The following is a 12,814-nucleotide window of genomic DNA, read 5'->3' as shown; positions in this document are numbered from 1 at the left end:
TTAAATCAAATTTTCCATACCAAACAGCGAAAAAATATTTTTCGAGTCTTTTTCAGATTTTAGTCGAATACCGAAAAATTGTGTCATTCTCTCGAAAAACGGCTTATTGAAAAACATGCTCAAGCAAAGAATAAGGACAAAAAAGAATACAAAATTAGATGATCGTATGCAGCTATTCGCCCACAAATTTCCCTTGCAGCAGTCTCTGTGATACTTTCGCCTACCCGAAAGTCCATTTCTTTGAATTCCATATCTACCTCTCTCTCGCTCTCTCTCTCTCACCAACACACTGTCCTCTATATGCACGCGCAGCTGATTCTTGCCACCACCATTCTTAAGCAAATCTTGTTTCTCCACGACAGCTTCATAGCAAGGAGGACACATGGGGAGAGAGAGACCAGAAGAAGATGGGTTGCCAACAGGCTCTCTGCTTCTCAAAGACGTCTCTGGCGATGGTAACCATAGCAACTCCACGTCTTCAAGTGATCCCTCGGTCACGCCTCTCGTCGTTTTCAGCACGCTCGTTGCCGTTTGCGGGTCTTTTGTCACTGGGTGTGCTGTGAGTACCATTGCATCAACTTCTCGGGAATTGCTTGCATTTAGTTCCATCACTAAGAACCCGGCTCTGTTTTCTGTTGAGCAGTCTTGCTTTCCCTTTTTTTTTTCTTTTTTCTTTTCGCATTTCTGTCACAGGTTCTCTCAAATTCGAGTGAATGCTTCGTTAGAGAAAGAAAGAGGAAGAAACAAATTCTTGTTTTTTCTTTCTTTTTTCGCGTGTCTGGGGTGTTGTGTGGAGTTAATAATGTTGCAGAAGCACCTGCTGGCCTGTTGTGGATCACCTGGCTTAATAGATACAAAATATTAGGTTGACCTGGAATTGTTTAAGAATAAAAATGTCATAACTGAAGTTGCTACTTTATGATCAATTACGTTTGTTATGGAAACTCAATTTGGCAAAGAGACCTGAAATTATCACATTTCACTACTTGGATTGCATATCTGAGAAAAGATACTTCTGAAAAACCAATTTAGAGGTAATGTAATCTTTTATCTTTTTTGTTTTGCCTCTGTAATGTCATCTCCCAGGCAACTGTTTTGTTCAGGGTGTAGTTTCTCATGAGATTACTCTCCACCAAGTACAGGTTACCATAACTAGCGGTGTATTTCTATAATGCAGTCTGGTTATTCATCACCGGCCGAGTTGGGCATAATGGAGGACTTGGGACTCTCTACGGCAGCGGTGAGTCCTCTCAAGCATACGTGCTACCCGGCTACCGTTTTATAAACTCTCAGCCCTGTATAGTTCTGTTATTCAAGGGGAAATACTGGGAATTGTGCATCTTAAAATAAAATTTACTGTCAGGAACTAAGATATAAGATGTCCTCAGTACATTGCTAGAAAGTATGATGAATTCTGGCCAGTTTCAGTCAATTCCTTGTTCAGTAGATTCAGTGCAGAACCTCTGATATCATTGCAAATTTCATTCGAACTTTTCCCTAAAAGCATGGTTGATGCCAAAAAACTCAATAATTAATTCTTTATCTGTGACACTGTTGGAATTAGGGAATTTTTCAGTCGCGATCCGGGTTCTCTAATATTAATATTCCCGATTTCTCATGTTACAGTATTCGCTTTTTGGTTCTATACTTGCAATAGGAGGGTTAGTAGCAGCTTTGGTTAATGGGTGGATGACAGATATGATGGGTCGCAGACGTGTAAGTCATTCTCTAGGCTTTCCAGCTATTCGTGAATTTGAAAATCATATATGTTCAACGAAGAACCTGAAAAAATCTTACAGAATTCTTAATTGACTTGAGGTGATGCAGACAATGGGGATTTCACAAATAATTTCCACTGCAGGATGGCTTTCTATAGCATTTGCCAAGGTTCGTGCTCTGTCTATCTGCCGCTTCAGAATTTTGCTTCATAGATTGTCAATGACTTGATCCACAAAACTTCAATCATATTTTACTTTTCTGAGTTGTCTATTCTCTGAAATGGCTGAGAAGCAGTTAATGGTCTATTCATCTTACCTTGCAGAATGCCTTGTGTCTCGATATTGGAAGACTGTTAAATGGACTTGGCATGGGGATTGCATGTTACGTGGTAAATGCAGAAACATTTAGATTTGTTATCCTAATTAATTTCTAGAAGACGTTGGTCATAGTATTGTTGCCAAACAGGTACCTGTGTACATTGCCGAAATAACACCCAAAAGTATCCGGGGAGCATTCACAGCTTTAAATCAGGTGAAAATTTTGGGCCACTGTAAGATGTTAATGGTGTCAACTCAATACATTGCCTATCAACCTTTGCTGGATCTGGTTGCAGTTTTTGATATGCTGTGGCATTTCGTTGATTTTCTTTCTTGGAACTATTGTTTCCTGGCGTATCTTGGCCTTGATAGGTACTGCTTCAGTTCTCTTCTGCTTTGTTGTTAGATTTGTCCTGGGAAACATGATAAGGTCACTGTCCATGATTTTATTTTCAGGTTGTATCCCCTGCGTACTTCAAATTTTCGGTTTATTCTTTATCCCGGAGTCTCCTAGATGGCTGGTAAGTTGTTTATGGAGTGTACCGGGTACTCATGAAGAGCCACATACTACGGTGGTCTATATCGTTCTTATTTGAAACTTCAATTTCGATTGTGGCCATCACTTTGCTCTATGTAGCTTCATTCGAGGGTGACGATTTCGTCGGTATTATGTCCAAATTTGTCATTCAATGGTGATGATTTCATGGTTGAGTAACCATGACATAATGGAACTTGGATAATTAGATGATGGGGCAATCTAAATAACACAAATAGCTTACCGCATGCCATGTAGAGTATTTTGTAGCCCACCTCGATGTATCGCAAGCCATGGAAATCATTTTGAATATTCTCATGCGCAAACACATTACTTAGTTAAAAATTATAGACTGAAAATGGGAAGAGTGGTAATGAAGTCAATATTTTTCCAAAGAATAATCTTACTCATGACTGAAATTGAAGTCTAGCGGTGAACTGAGAATGACCAGAGGTATAGGCATTACAATTTCCATGTCAAGACAATTCGTGTGATCATTTATCTAAAAATCCGAAATCATAAAATGAAATGAAGTTAATGTTGTAGGAAAATTGGAGTGAGGACTCTGCATTTTCCATTGTAAGGAAGATGATTAGTGTAGTTATTGACTGACAGGTAAAAGTCGGTCAAGAAAAGGAGTTTGAAGCCACATTGCAGAGACTCCGCGGCAAGAATGTCGACATTTCCCGGGAAGCAACTGATATCAGAGTAATTTCTCCATTTCACGTATCAATAGGAGGAAGTTTTCCCTTTTCCTTCTACTTTTTAATGTTTCGATTCATATTGTCTTCCAGGACTATACGGAAACCTTTGAACGGCAATCCCAGTCTAGAATTCTTGATTTGTTTCAACGAAGATACGCTCATTCCCTCATAGTGAGCCTTCTTTCCAAATTATTGAAATTGCTCGCCATTTTTTGCTCCGTTTTTTTTTTCCGATTTCCTCATATTTTCAAGGCTTAGATAGGAGTCGGATTGATGATCCTTCAACAATTTGGAGGGGCGAGTACATTCACCTCCTATGCGAGCTCTATATTTGAATCAGCGGGTAAAAATCATGCTATAAATTCGTTTGTTAATCATAAAGAACGAAGACTTGGTAATCTCGACTTATTATCCTGACAGACTTTTCAAGTAGCATTGGTACCCGAAGCATGGCTATTGTCCAGGTAATAGACTCTGGAGAATTAAGCTGGAAGAGGAATTTTATTTATCACATTTTCAAGATTTTCTCACCTGTTTTGCAGATCCCGGCAACTGCTCTTGGTGTAATCTTGACTGATAAAGCTGGAAGGAGACCGCTTTTAATGGTTATAAAACCAATACATATTGATGCATTCTCCCCTAAAGTAAGTTGCTTATAAGCATTACCAAATCTGACCTTCATTTGCAGATTTCTTCAGCTGGAATGGGCTTGAGTTGCTTTGTTTTAGGATTCTCATTCTTCATGCAGGTATTCGAACAGTGACTAAGCCTACTCGTTCTTCTTGATCTCATGAAATGGCCTGATTTTTTTTATAATACCTTCCTGCGAAATCAGGACATGCAGTATTGGAAGGAAGTCACTCCCATTTTGGTGTATGTAGGCATTATGGTAAGTCTATGTAACACAGATTTTCTAGTTTCTTGTTTTTCAACTCTTATACGACTTGCTCTTATGATTGAGGGCATATTGAGTGGCGACTCAATCCTATTTTACCAGGCAATAATACGTTTGAGAGCACACTTTGACAAAAGAAACCTTCATTATATTATTGCTGCTTCAAGTCCTCAACCTTCTTTCCAGGACTAGTTGTATTGAAGTTGCTGACAGATGATTATTGCAATTAGGTGTATTCCGTAGCTTACTCACTTGGCATGGCAGGGTTACCATGGGTCATAATGTCCGAGGTAAATAGATACCTTTTGTCTAACATTGCACTATAGGGTTAGAAACCTATTTATACCGGTGGACATCTTCTCAATAGGTATTCCCAGTAAATGTTAGAGGGTCGGCTGGAAGCCTGGTGACCTTCTCCAATTGGTCCACTTCTTGGATCGTCAGCTACACTTTTAACTTCATGTTCGAATGGAGTGCACCCGGTAACTAATCCTCCTCTTTTTTCGTTCTTGTTCTATGGTTTTCACCGGCTATGCTTCTCTGGAGCATAAATACATAAACTGCACGAGTTCTTGTGTCGGGCGTATGTACTAACAAATCTATGTCTTGACTGTGCTGCTTTCAGGAACCTTTTGGATCTTCGCGTGCATTTGCGGTTTGACTATCTTATTCACTGCGAAGCTAGTGCCGGAGACCAAGGGGCGAGAATTGGAAGAATTGCAAGCATCACTTGCCCATTTTCTGCAATGATTTGTACCTTGTTGAGATCTGAATTGGTAGGATCATTGTGTTGCCAACCCTGCGTTTGGTCGTCCGGACTTCTAAACAGGATAGGATAGGATAAGAAATCCTGAGATTTCTTCATATCCTGTCAACTGTTTGGTGGACTACGGATTTAAAATCGGATAAGATAATTTTTATTTATTTTTTTGCTATTCACGGGGTCCGGAGGAGTCGGTGAAGGAAAAAAAGCCGAGAAATTTTTTTGGTGAAAGCGCACAAGGTGTGGAGATGAAGATGACGGCGAGTGGAGCATAGAGTTTCTGGAAAAATAGGCATTAGAAATCCTATCCGGGTCTATTCCACCTCTCCCCTCGGATTTTTTTATCCGGGCTATATCCGGTCTATATCCGACCTTATCCTATCCTGGACCACCACCAAACACAAGATAAGATAAAACATATCCTATCCCGACTTTTATCCGGTCGACCAAACGCAGCCATAAGGCATTGAGTCAGGCTGTGGAGAGCCCTTTTGTAGGATTGACTTTTTTGTGCCTGATTGCGGCAAAATTTGCAATAATAAAAGGGGTTAAAAAACAGTGACATTTCCTTGCAATATGTTTAACCTTTTACGCTGATTGATTTCACCGTCCTCAGGTCAACTTTGTTGGATACTGGCAAATTGCCATACCAATGATGATTGATTTGCAAATAATTAATGCTTTAAAACTTGGTCAATTTCGTCGATTACTTGTTTCTGATTACACATGTTCTGCATAAGTTATACTTCCGTTTCATCAATTCCAAATTACAGACAGATGAGGTGGAAAATAAAAGTTTTTCATATAGTGCAAATGAGTTCTAAACGTACAATTAAGTCTGAGTTTTGACTTCAATACTCGAATGATCGAGTCCCTCGTGTGCCGCCGGCTTTGGTCTAGTCGATTTATCTACTCGATTTATGTAGCGGTAGGACCATGTTGGATGTCACATCTAGAAAACAAATTTTTTTTTCATGATTCTCCGATTTGCATAAGCTTTTGGGATAGGGACGGACCCATGCCATGTGATGTGGAGGCAATTGCTTCCGCCCATTGTTTGATGGCCCACTACTGTAAAGTTCTGCAATATTTTTCAATTTTGCCCCCTTTAGAGTTTCAAAATTTTCAAATTATGCCCACATTTCCTTAATTTGCCCCTTGATTACGAACCGTTTATAGACAATTGTTTAGTTATCAAGAAATAATTAGAAGTTCACAAACAAATTCTGTTATCATACATACATAACCCATTATTTTAAAACACTAGAAGTCTGACAATATTAACTTAGGCTCTGCTTGTTTCACAGGAAATAAATAATTTGGAAAGCATTTTTTTTAAATGACCGCTTGTATCACTTCAAACAATTAGTCAATGAAAAACGTTTTTTTTATCGATAACAATTTATATCTAAATATTTTTATTATTTTTCTGTTCATTCATTTTTGTAAGTGATTTAAACGATCATTTTCAAGAAAAATGTTTTTCAAAACCATCCATTTTCTGTGAAACAAACGGAGACTTAAGATTATTGACATCTATGGAAACACATCATTAACCGTTAAATTTGGCCCGCTAATAAAGAGTTCTACATCCATCTTGCATTCGGAACCAGGTTCCGCCCTAGTTTTACTTCGCGTGCAAGGTTTCTCTATTTGCCAATTCCACGTGCTATCGGTTCTAGTTTACATGTTAGTGGAGGTATTAAGAATTTAAAGTATTCTCCACAACCTTGTCTTTTTAAATTCTTTGATTGACTTTTGCAAAACTGTCCCTCCATCCCGTCTCTCATCTCTAATTGCATCTCCCCAGCAGCGTTGGATAGGTAGCACTAGCAGCAGGAGGTTGGTACAGTTTTCATCAACCCTCAATGAATGATTTGCCGCTGCAGCTACTACAGACATGAGCAAATTGCACACACGATCAAAGAATAAAGAACTTGGAAGAAGAACATAAAATAATGAGGAGTGTTTAGAGGGAAGAAACCTGCACATGCAACAGACGGTCCGTTGCTTTGAGCTCCCCTGTCGCTGCCTCTCCAACTCCACCAAACTATCTTACTCGATTCTCCGCAATCACTCACCACTCATTCTTGCGAATATTTTCATTTCTCGAAAACTCACCGCGAAGAGCTTTTGAACTAAAGGATATGGAGAGAGGGAGCTCAGGCGAAGATGGATTGCTCACAAGTGCTCTGCTTCCCGAAGAAGTCTCTGCCCATGGCAATCATGGCAGCTCCGTCACGCCCTCGAGTGATCCTGCAGTCACGCCGCTCGTCGTTTTTAGCACTTTCATTGCCGTTGGCGGTTCTTTCATGACTGGGTGTGCTGTGAGTATTGTATTAAGTTTTAAGATTCACCATCAAATAACCGGCTCTGTTTTCTTTTAGAGATTCTTGATTTTCAATTTTTTTTGTCCGCGTCTCTATTGAAACGGAGGTGAATTTTGCAATCAGGGTGCCTTTTGTGACAGATTCTGATGATTGCCGAGTAGACAGCATAACGATTTCTCCCGAGTTCTACTGAAAATTCTCTGTTAGGAAAAGATAAGAGGAAATAAGCAAATTACTTAGTCAAAGTTTTCTCTGTTTTCTTGTATGATTGGTCAACATTGTGATTTCAAGAAAAATCTGGGTTTTCAGTTTGGCCTTCGGGGTAAGGATAAAGCATCCAAGATCCGTGTCTGCTACTCTGGCTGAACGTGTGTCTACTTCTGTTTTTGGTGCCTAAAAGAAGAGTAAATTCTTTTCGAGAAGCACCTGTATATCCTGTTCTCGATCACTTGGCTGATCCCCAGGCATTAGGTTGACCTGGATTATTTAAGAATGTAATAATTTGTTCCGACAACTACTTTGTAACATTTTCCACTCGCAACTCGGGACAAAAGAGGAGAGGATGTGTTGGAGCGTCTGAAACTTGTTGCCATGTTTTCATATAATTTTGTAAACTCGAACCACGATAAAGCACATAGCTGATTCAGGTCAGTCAAGTGTACGGCATGAAACTCATTTATGCAAAAAAGAGGTCAAATGATCTTCATTAATTACTTACAATCACTTTTGTGAGAAAGATCCCATTTGAAAACTGACTTTTCTCCTGCCTCTTTATTATGAATCTGCTGCAGAATTTTCTCGGCAATTGTGTTGCTCGCTGCATTTCTTGACAAGATTAGTAGCCATCAAGTAGAAGTTACCATTAACTGGGGGCACGTTTTTACAATGCAGAGCGGTTATTCTTCACCAGCCGAGTCGGGCATAATGGAGGATTTGGGCCTCTCCACAGCAGCGGCAAGTCCTATCAAGCATTCGTGTGATATTTCTAGAATTGTTCATCTATTAGCCGCTATACTAATTGTGCTCTATTGTGAAATAAGATTTGTTGGAGTGAAATAAATGGGAAATGGATCATAACTCGTATTGATACTCTCCCCCATTTTTTCATGTTACAGTATTCGCTTTTTGGTTCACTAATAACAGTTGGAGGTTTAATAGCAGCTCTGGTAAATGGAAGGATAACGGATTTGATTGGTCGTAGACTAGTGAGTGATCCTCTACCTTTCCCTTTCATTCTCAAAATCTCAATGAAGAACCTGACAGATCTTATGGGGATTCTTAAAAGATGTCTTTTGATGCAGGCAATGTGGCTTTCTCAAATATTATGTGCTGCAGGATGGCTTTCCATAGCATTTGCCAAGGTTCCTGCCCTTCCTCTTGCCTATTCAGATTTTTTCTTCATCGTTGACGACTAAATAAACAGGCTCAATTTAAACCCAATTTTCTACCTTAATGATATACTCCATAGCAGTCATGGTTTAGGCTGTTAGATAGAGCGTAAGCACTTAATGGTATACTCCATTTAATCTGCAGAATGCTTGGTGGCTGGATATTGGAAGACTGCTAAACGGGCTTGGCATTGGGATTATATGTTACGCGGTATGTGCAGGAAGATTCCGGCCTTATGTCCTAATACATTTCTAGAAGTTGAAGCCGCCAATGTGCTGTTGATCATTAGCTTTGTTTTCAAACAGGTACCTGTGTACATTGCCGAGATAACCCCTAGCAGTGTCCGGGGAGCATTCACTGCATTCAATCAGGTCAAAAAGTTTGGACAACATAGAAATTGAAATTGAGTCGAGACAATTCATTTGCTCACCAACACAGATTTGGCTTCTGTTTCAGTTCATGATATGCTGTGGCTTTTCGTTGATTTACTTTCTTGGAACCATTGTCTCCTGGCGCATCTTGGCTCTGATTGGTAGTGTCTCGGTTCCTTTTTTTATGTTGTGTGGTGAATGAGTTGGGAAAACATCCAAAGGTCATCCTTGGTTATATCATCTTCAGGTTGCATTCCCTGTGTCATACAAATTGTGGGTTTGTCCTTTGTTCCAGAGTCTCCTAGATGGCTGGTAAGTTGTCATTGAGTTGAGGCATAGGTATTAACATTTCAACAGCAAATCCCACTGTGACACACAATCCAATTGGTGTAGATCACCCTTGTAAGGATTTGGTAGTTGTGTAAAATAATAGAACTGGATGATGAAGCCAAGATTATGCACATTTCGTTGTAAGAAAGATTACTAGCAGATAGTCACTTACAGGTAAAAGTCCACCGAGAGAAGGAGTTTGAAGTCACATTGCAGAGACTCAGAGGCAAAAGTGTCAATATTTCTCAGGAAGCGGCCAATATCAGAGTAATATCTCAATCTCGCATGTCTTTTAGAAAATTTGGAAGCATCTGATTTTTGCTTATGAGGTTTTCTCATTTTGTCGTGTAGGACTATACAGAGACCTTTGAACGACAGTCGCAGTCTACAGTTCTGGATCTGTTCCAAAGGCGGTACGCTCATCCACTTATAGTGAGAATGCCCTCCAAATCATTCAATTTATTTGCAATTTTTATTCCCTTTTCTTATTTTCCTAATCTTGTCGACATGTTAGATAGCAGTTGGGCTGATGATGCTTCAACAATTTAGTGGGACTAATGCAGTTGCCTACTATGCAGGCTCTATATTTGAATCAGCTGGTAAAAATCAACAGATAAATACATTAGTAACTTATGAATAATTAAAGCTTGGTCATCTTAATCTTTTATCTTGGCAGGCTTCTCAAATAGCTTTGGTACCAGAAGCATGGCTGTTATCCAGGTACTAGACTGCAGAATTGTGGTGAAAGACGAATTTGCTTGCCTCATCGCATTTTCTTAAAATTCTCCACATGTTTTGCAGATCCCAGCGACTGCTCTTAGCGTAATCTTGACCGATAAAGCTGGAAGACGACCACTTCTGATGGTTAGGAAAATGATAAATTTGCTATACTCTCCTTAAGGAGACTACTTTCCAAGATACTGAGCCCGAACCCAAATTTTATCTGCAGATTTCTTCAGCTGGAATGTCCTTATGTTGCATTCTTCTAGGATTGTCATTCTTCATGCAGGTTTCATGAACAATAACTATGCCTACTCGTAATTCTCGATGATTTAAAGTGACCTCATTTTTTCCTGCTGCTGAACCAGGACCTCGATCATTGGAAGGCAGTGACCCCAATTTTGGTTTATCTAGGAGTTATTGTAAGTCTCTATAAGAGTGCCTTTTTTCCTTGTCTCTTTTCATTCTGAACCGTCGCTCAATGACTCATTGAAGAAGTTTGCTGACAGATGACTATTTCATTTAGGTGTATTCCATATCTTACTCACTTGGCGTGGGGGGATTGCCATGGGTTATCATGTCTGAGGTACATGCCTTCAGTCTAAATTTGCACTCTGCAGTCACTATCTCAAGACCATTCTCAGTGAATATGTTCTCTGTAGATATTCCCTATAAACATTAAAGGGTCGGCCGGGAGCCTGGTGACATTTGTCAATTGGTCCTGTTCTTGGATTGTGTCCTACACTTTCAACTTCATGTTTGAATGGAGTGCACCCGGTACTCTCTCTCTCTCTCTCTCTGCGCGCACGCGTGATATATTCTGTATCTATGCTTAATCTGGAATGTGCTACTTTCAGGGACATTTTTGATATTCGCGTGCATATGCGGTCTCACAGTCTTATTCACCGCGAAGGTAGTGCCGGAGACCAAGGGGCGAGCATTGGAAGAATTGCAAGCATCACTTGCCCCTTCTCTTCAATGATTTTGGTCTGAGCCAAACTCAAGCAGCACTGACAGCAAGGCTGACAGTAGGCTTTTTGTTGCAAATAATTTATGCAATGTGAAACGGTTAGAAAAAAGAGAAGAGAAGTTCCATTAATGTCAGTTGGTAAATTGAACAGACTGAGTTGTATCTTTAAGTAACTAAATTTGTATAAGGAAAAATTCCAAATAAGGGCTTGAAGTGTCCTCATATTCTCAAATAAGAGCCTGAAGTGAACTTTGTGTCAAATAAAGACCTGAAATAGCATGTTAGTCTCAAATAAGGACTTGAAGTAGATTTTGTATCAAATAAGGACATGAAGTGGCTATATCTGTTTCAAAGAAGGGCCTGACTTTTCTTGTGGTGACGGCATTTTCGTTTTTAACTTTTTTGAATTTTGTACCTTTTTTTCTTTCTTTTTTTCCTTTTTCCTGGTTTTCCCTTCTTCTCTGGTGGCTGGTTGGCTGGCCACCCGCAAAGCCCGGCAAGGGCTGGGTGAGGGTTGCCCTCGCCGGCAACAGGCGAGGAACGGCCTTGCTTGGGCGAGGCCGGCCCTCGTCGGCCATGGGCGAGGGTCGCCTTGCTAGCTGTCGGCGAGGGACGGCCTCGCCTGGACGAGGCCCCCTCACCCAAATTTGGTGGGGCCGGCCCTCGCTGGCCATGGGCCCTCGCCCGGGCGAGGCCGTCCCTCGTCGGCAGTTGGCGAGGCGACCCTTGCCCAGATCTGGCGAGGGCCGACCTCGCCCATGGCCAGCGAGGGCGGCCCCGCCCAAGGTGAGGGTCGCCTTGCCGAGGTGAGGCTGTCCCTCACCTGTTGCCGGCAAGATCGACCCTCGCCCTACCCTGTCGGGCTTCACCGGTGGTCGATTGGCCAGCCACCGGCAGGCCAATAGGGGAAACCAGAAAAAAGGAAGAAAGAAAGAAAAGGAAAAGAAAAAAGGAAAGGAAAAAAGAAAAATATTAAAATTTAATTTAATTTAATTTACAAAAATTTGGACAAAAATGTCCTTAACCTCGCCGGCTGGTCGAAATATTTCGCCGACTAGTGGCTAGCGAGGCGAGGTCCTTATTTGAAACTCTCATGACCACTTCAGGTTCTTATTTTGAGAATAACATGCCACTTAGGTCCTTATTTGAGAAAATGAGGGCACTTTAGGTCCTTATTTGATACAACAAAAATTTGGTAGCCATTAGTACAAGTCAAATGAAAGTGGTAATTTTCTGATTGACTAGATACTGGTAAATTCGCTTTTTTTGGGACCTTACCTAACATATTACTAGGTAAACCGTCGCCAAACACCTCATTTTTACTAACACTGTTTATGAATTACATGTGTATGTTTTTTTTTTACTGACCATGGACAATCAGTCTCTAATTTCTTATATGGATCATCAGAATTGTGCTATAGAATCCCCTAAATTGTCATGTTGCTTTAACACGTTATTATATTTTGGGAAAATTTCAAATAAGAGCTTGATATGCCCTCATTTTCTCAAATAAGGACTTGAAGTGGACCTTATGTCAAATAAGGATTTAAAATGGTCATGTCAGTCTCAAATAAAGGCATGAAATGGTCACGACAATTTCAAATAAGGGTCTGATCTCGCTGGTCGCCGATCAACTAAATATTCTGGTCGGTCAAGGGTATTTTCGTCCAATGAAAATTTTAATTTTAAATTTTTTTCTTTTTTCTTTTCTTTTTCTCATTTCTTTTGTTTTCCCTTTCGACAAGGGCTAGTGACGGGCGAGGACCCTCTT

The 12,814-nt window shown here is 40.4% G+C and overlaps 1 protein-coding gene and 1 pseudogene across 6 annotated transcripts; both read left to right on the top strand.

Moving 5' to 3' along the window:
* Positions 1-241: 241 nt before the first annotated feature.
* On the top strand, positions 242-4,969 carry LOC130134428 (sugar transporter ERD6-like 5). Of its 6 annotated transcripts, XM_056310143.1 has the most exons (19): positions 432-559; positions 694-1,034; positions 1,178-1,240; positions 1,627-1,716; positions 1,828-1,887; positions 2,042-2,107; positions 2,185-2,250; positions 2,333-2,408; positions 2,493-2,557; positions 3,187-3,279; positions 3,366-3,446; positions 3,534-3,618; positions 3,696-3,739; positions 3,818-3,880; positions 3,964-4,023; positions 4,111-4,164; positions 4,401-4,460; positions 4,538-4,652; positions 4,796-4,969. In XM_056310143.1, exons 3-19 carry the CDS (start codon positions 1,211-1,213, stop codon positions 4,918-4,920), a joined length of 1,233 nt encoding a protein of 410 aa, XP_056166118.1. In that variant the 5' UTR covers positions 432-559; positions 694-1,034; positions 1,178-1,210; the 3' UTR covers positions 4,921-4,969. The 6 variants fall into 6 exon arrangements, with proteins under 6 accessions (XP_030460632.1, XP_056166115.1, XP_056166116.1 ...); XM_030604772.2 differs by lacking the exon at positions 694-1,034 and having other exon boundaries at positions 242-559; XM_056310141.1 differs by lacking the exon at positions 694-1,034 and having other exon boundaries at positions 422-559; positions 1,087-1,240.
* A 1,726-nt stretch (positions 4,970-6,695) lies between these two features.
* On the top strand, positions 6,696-11,249 carry LOC130134447 (sugar transporter ERD6-like 5; annotated as a pseudogene).
* The last annotated feature ends 1,565 nt before the right edge of the window (positions 11,250-12,814 follow it).

The sequence above is a fragment of the Syzygium oleosum genome, unplaced genomic scaffold (genome assembly GCF_021117445.2).
Source record: "Syzygium oleosum isolate NSW1041296 unplaced genomic scaffold, Sole_v2.1 Sole_v2.03, whole genome shotgun sequence".
Classification (NCBI taxonomy): Eukaryota; Viridiplantae; Streptophyta; class Magnoliopsida; order Myrtales; family Myrtaceae; genus Syzygium; species Syzygium oleosum.
This window is presented reverse-complemented; position numbering and strand designations above follow the sequence as displayed.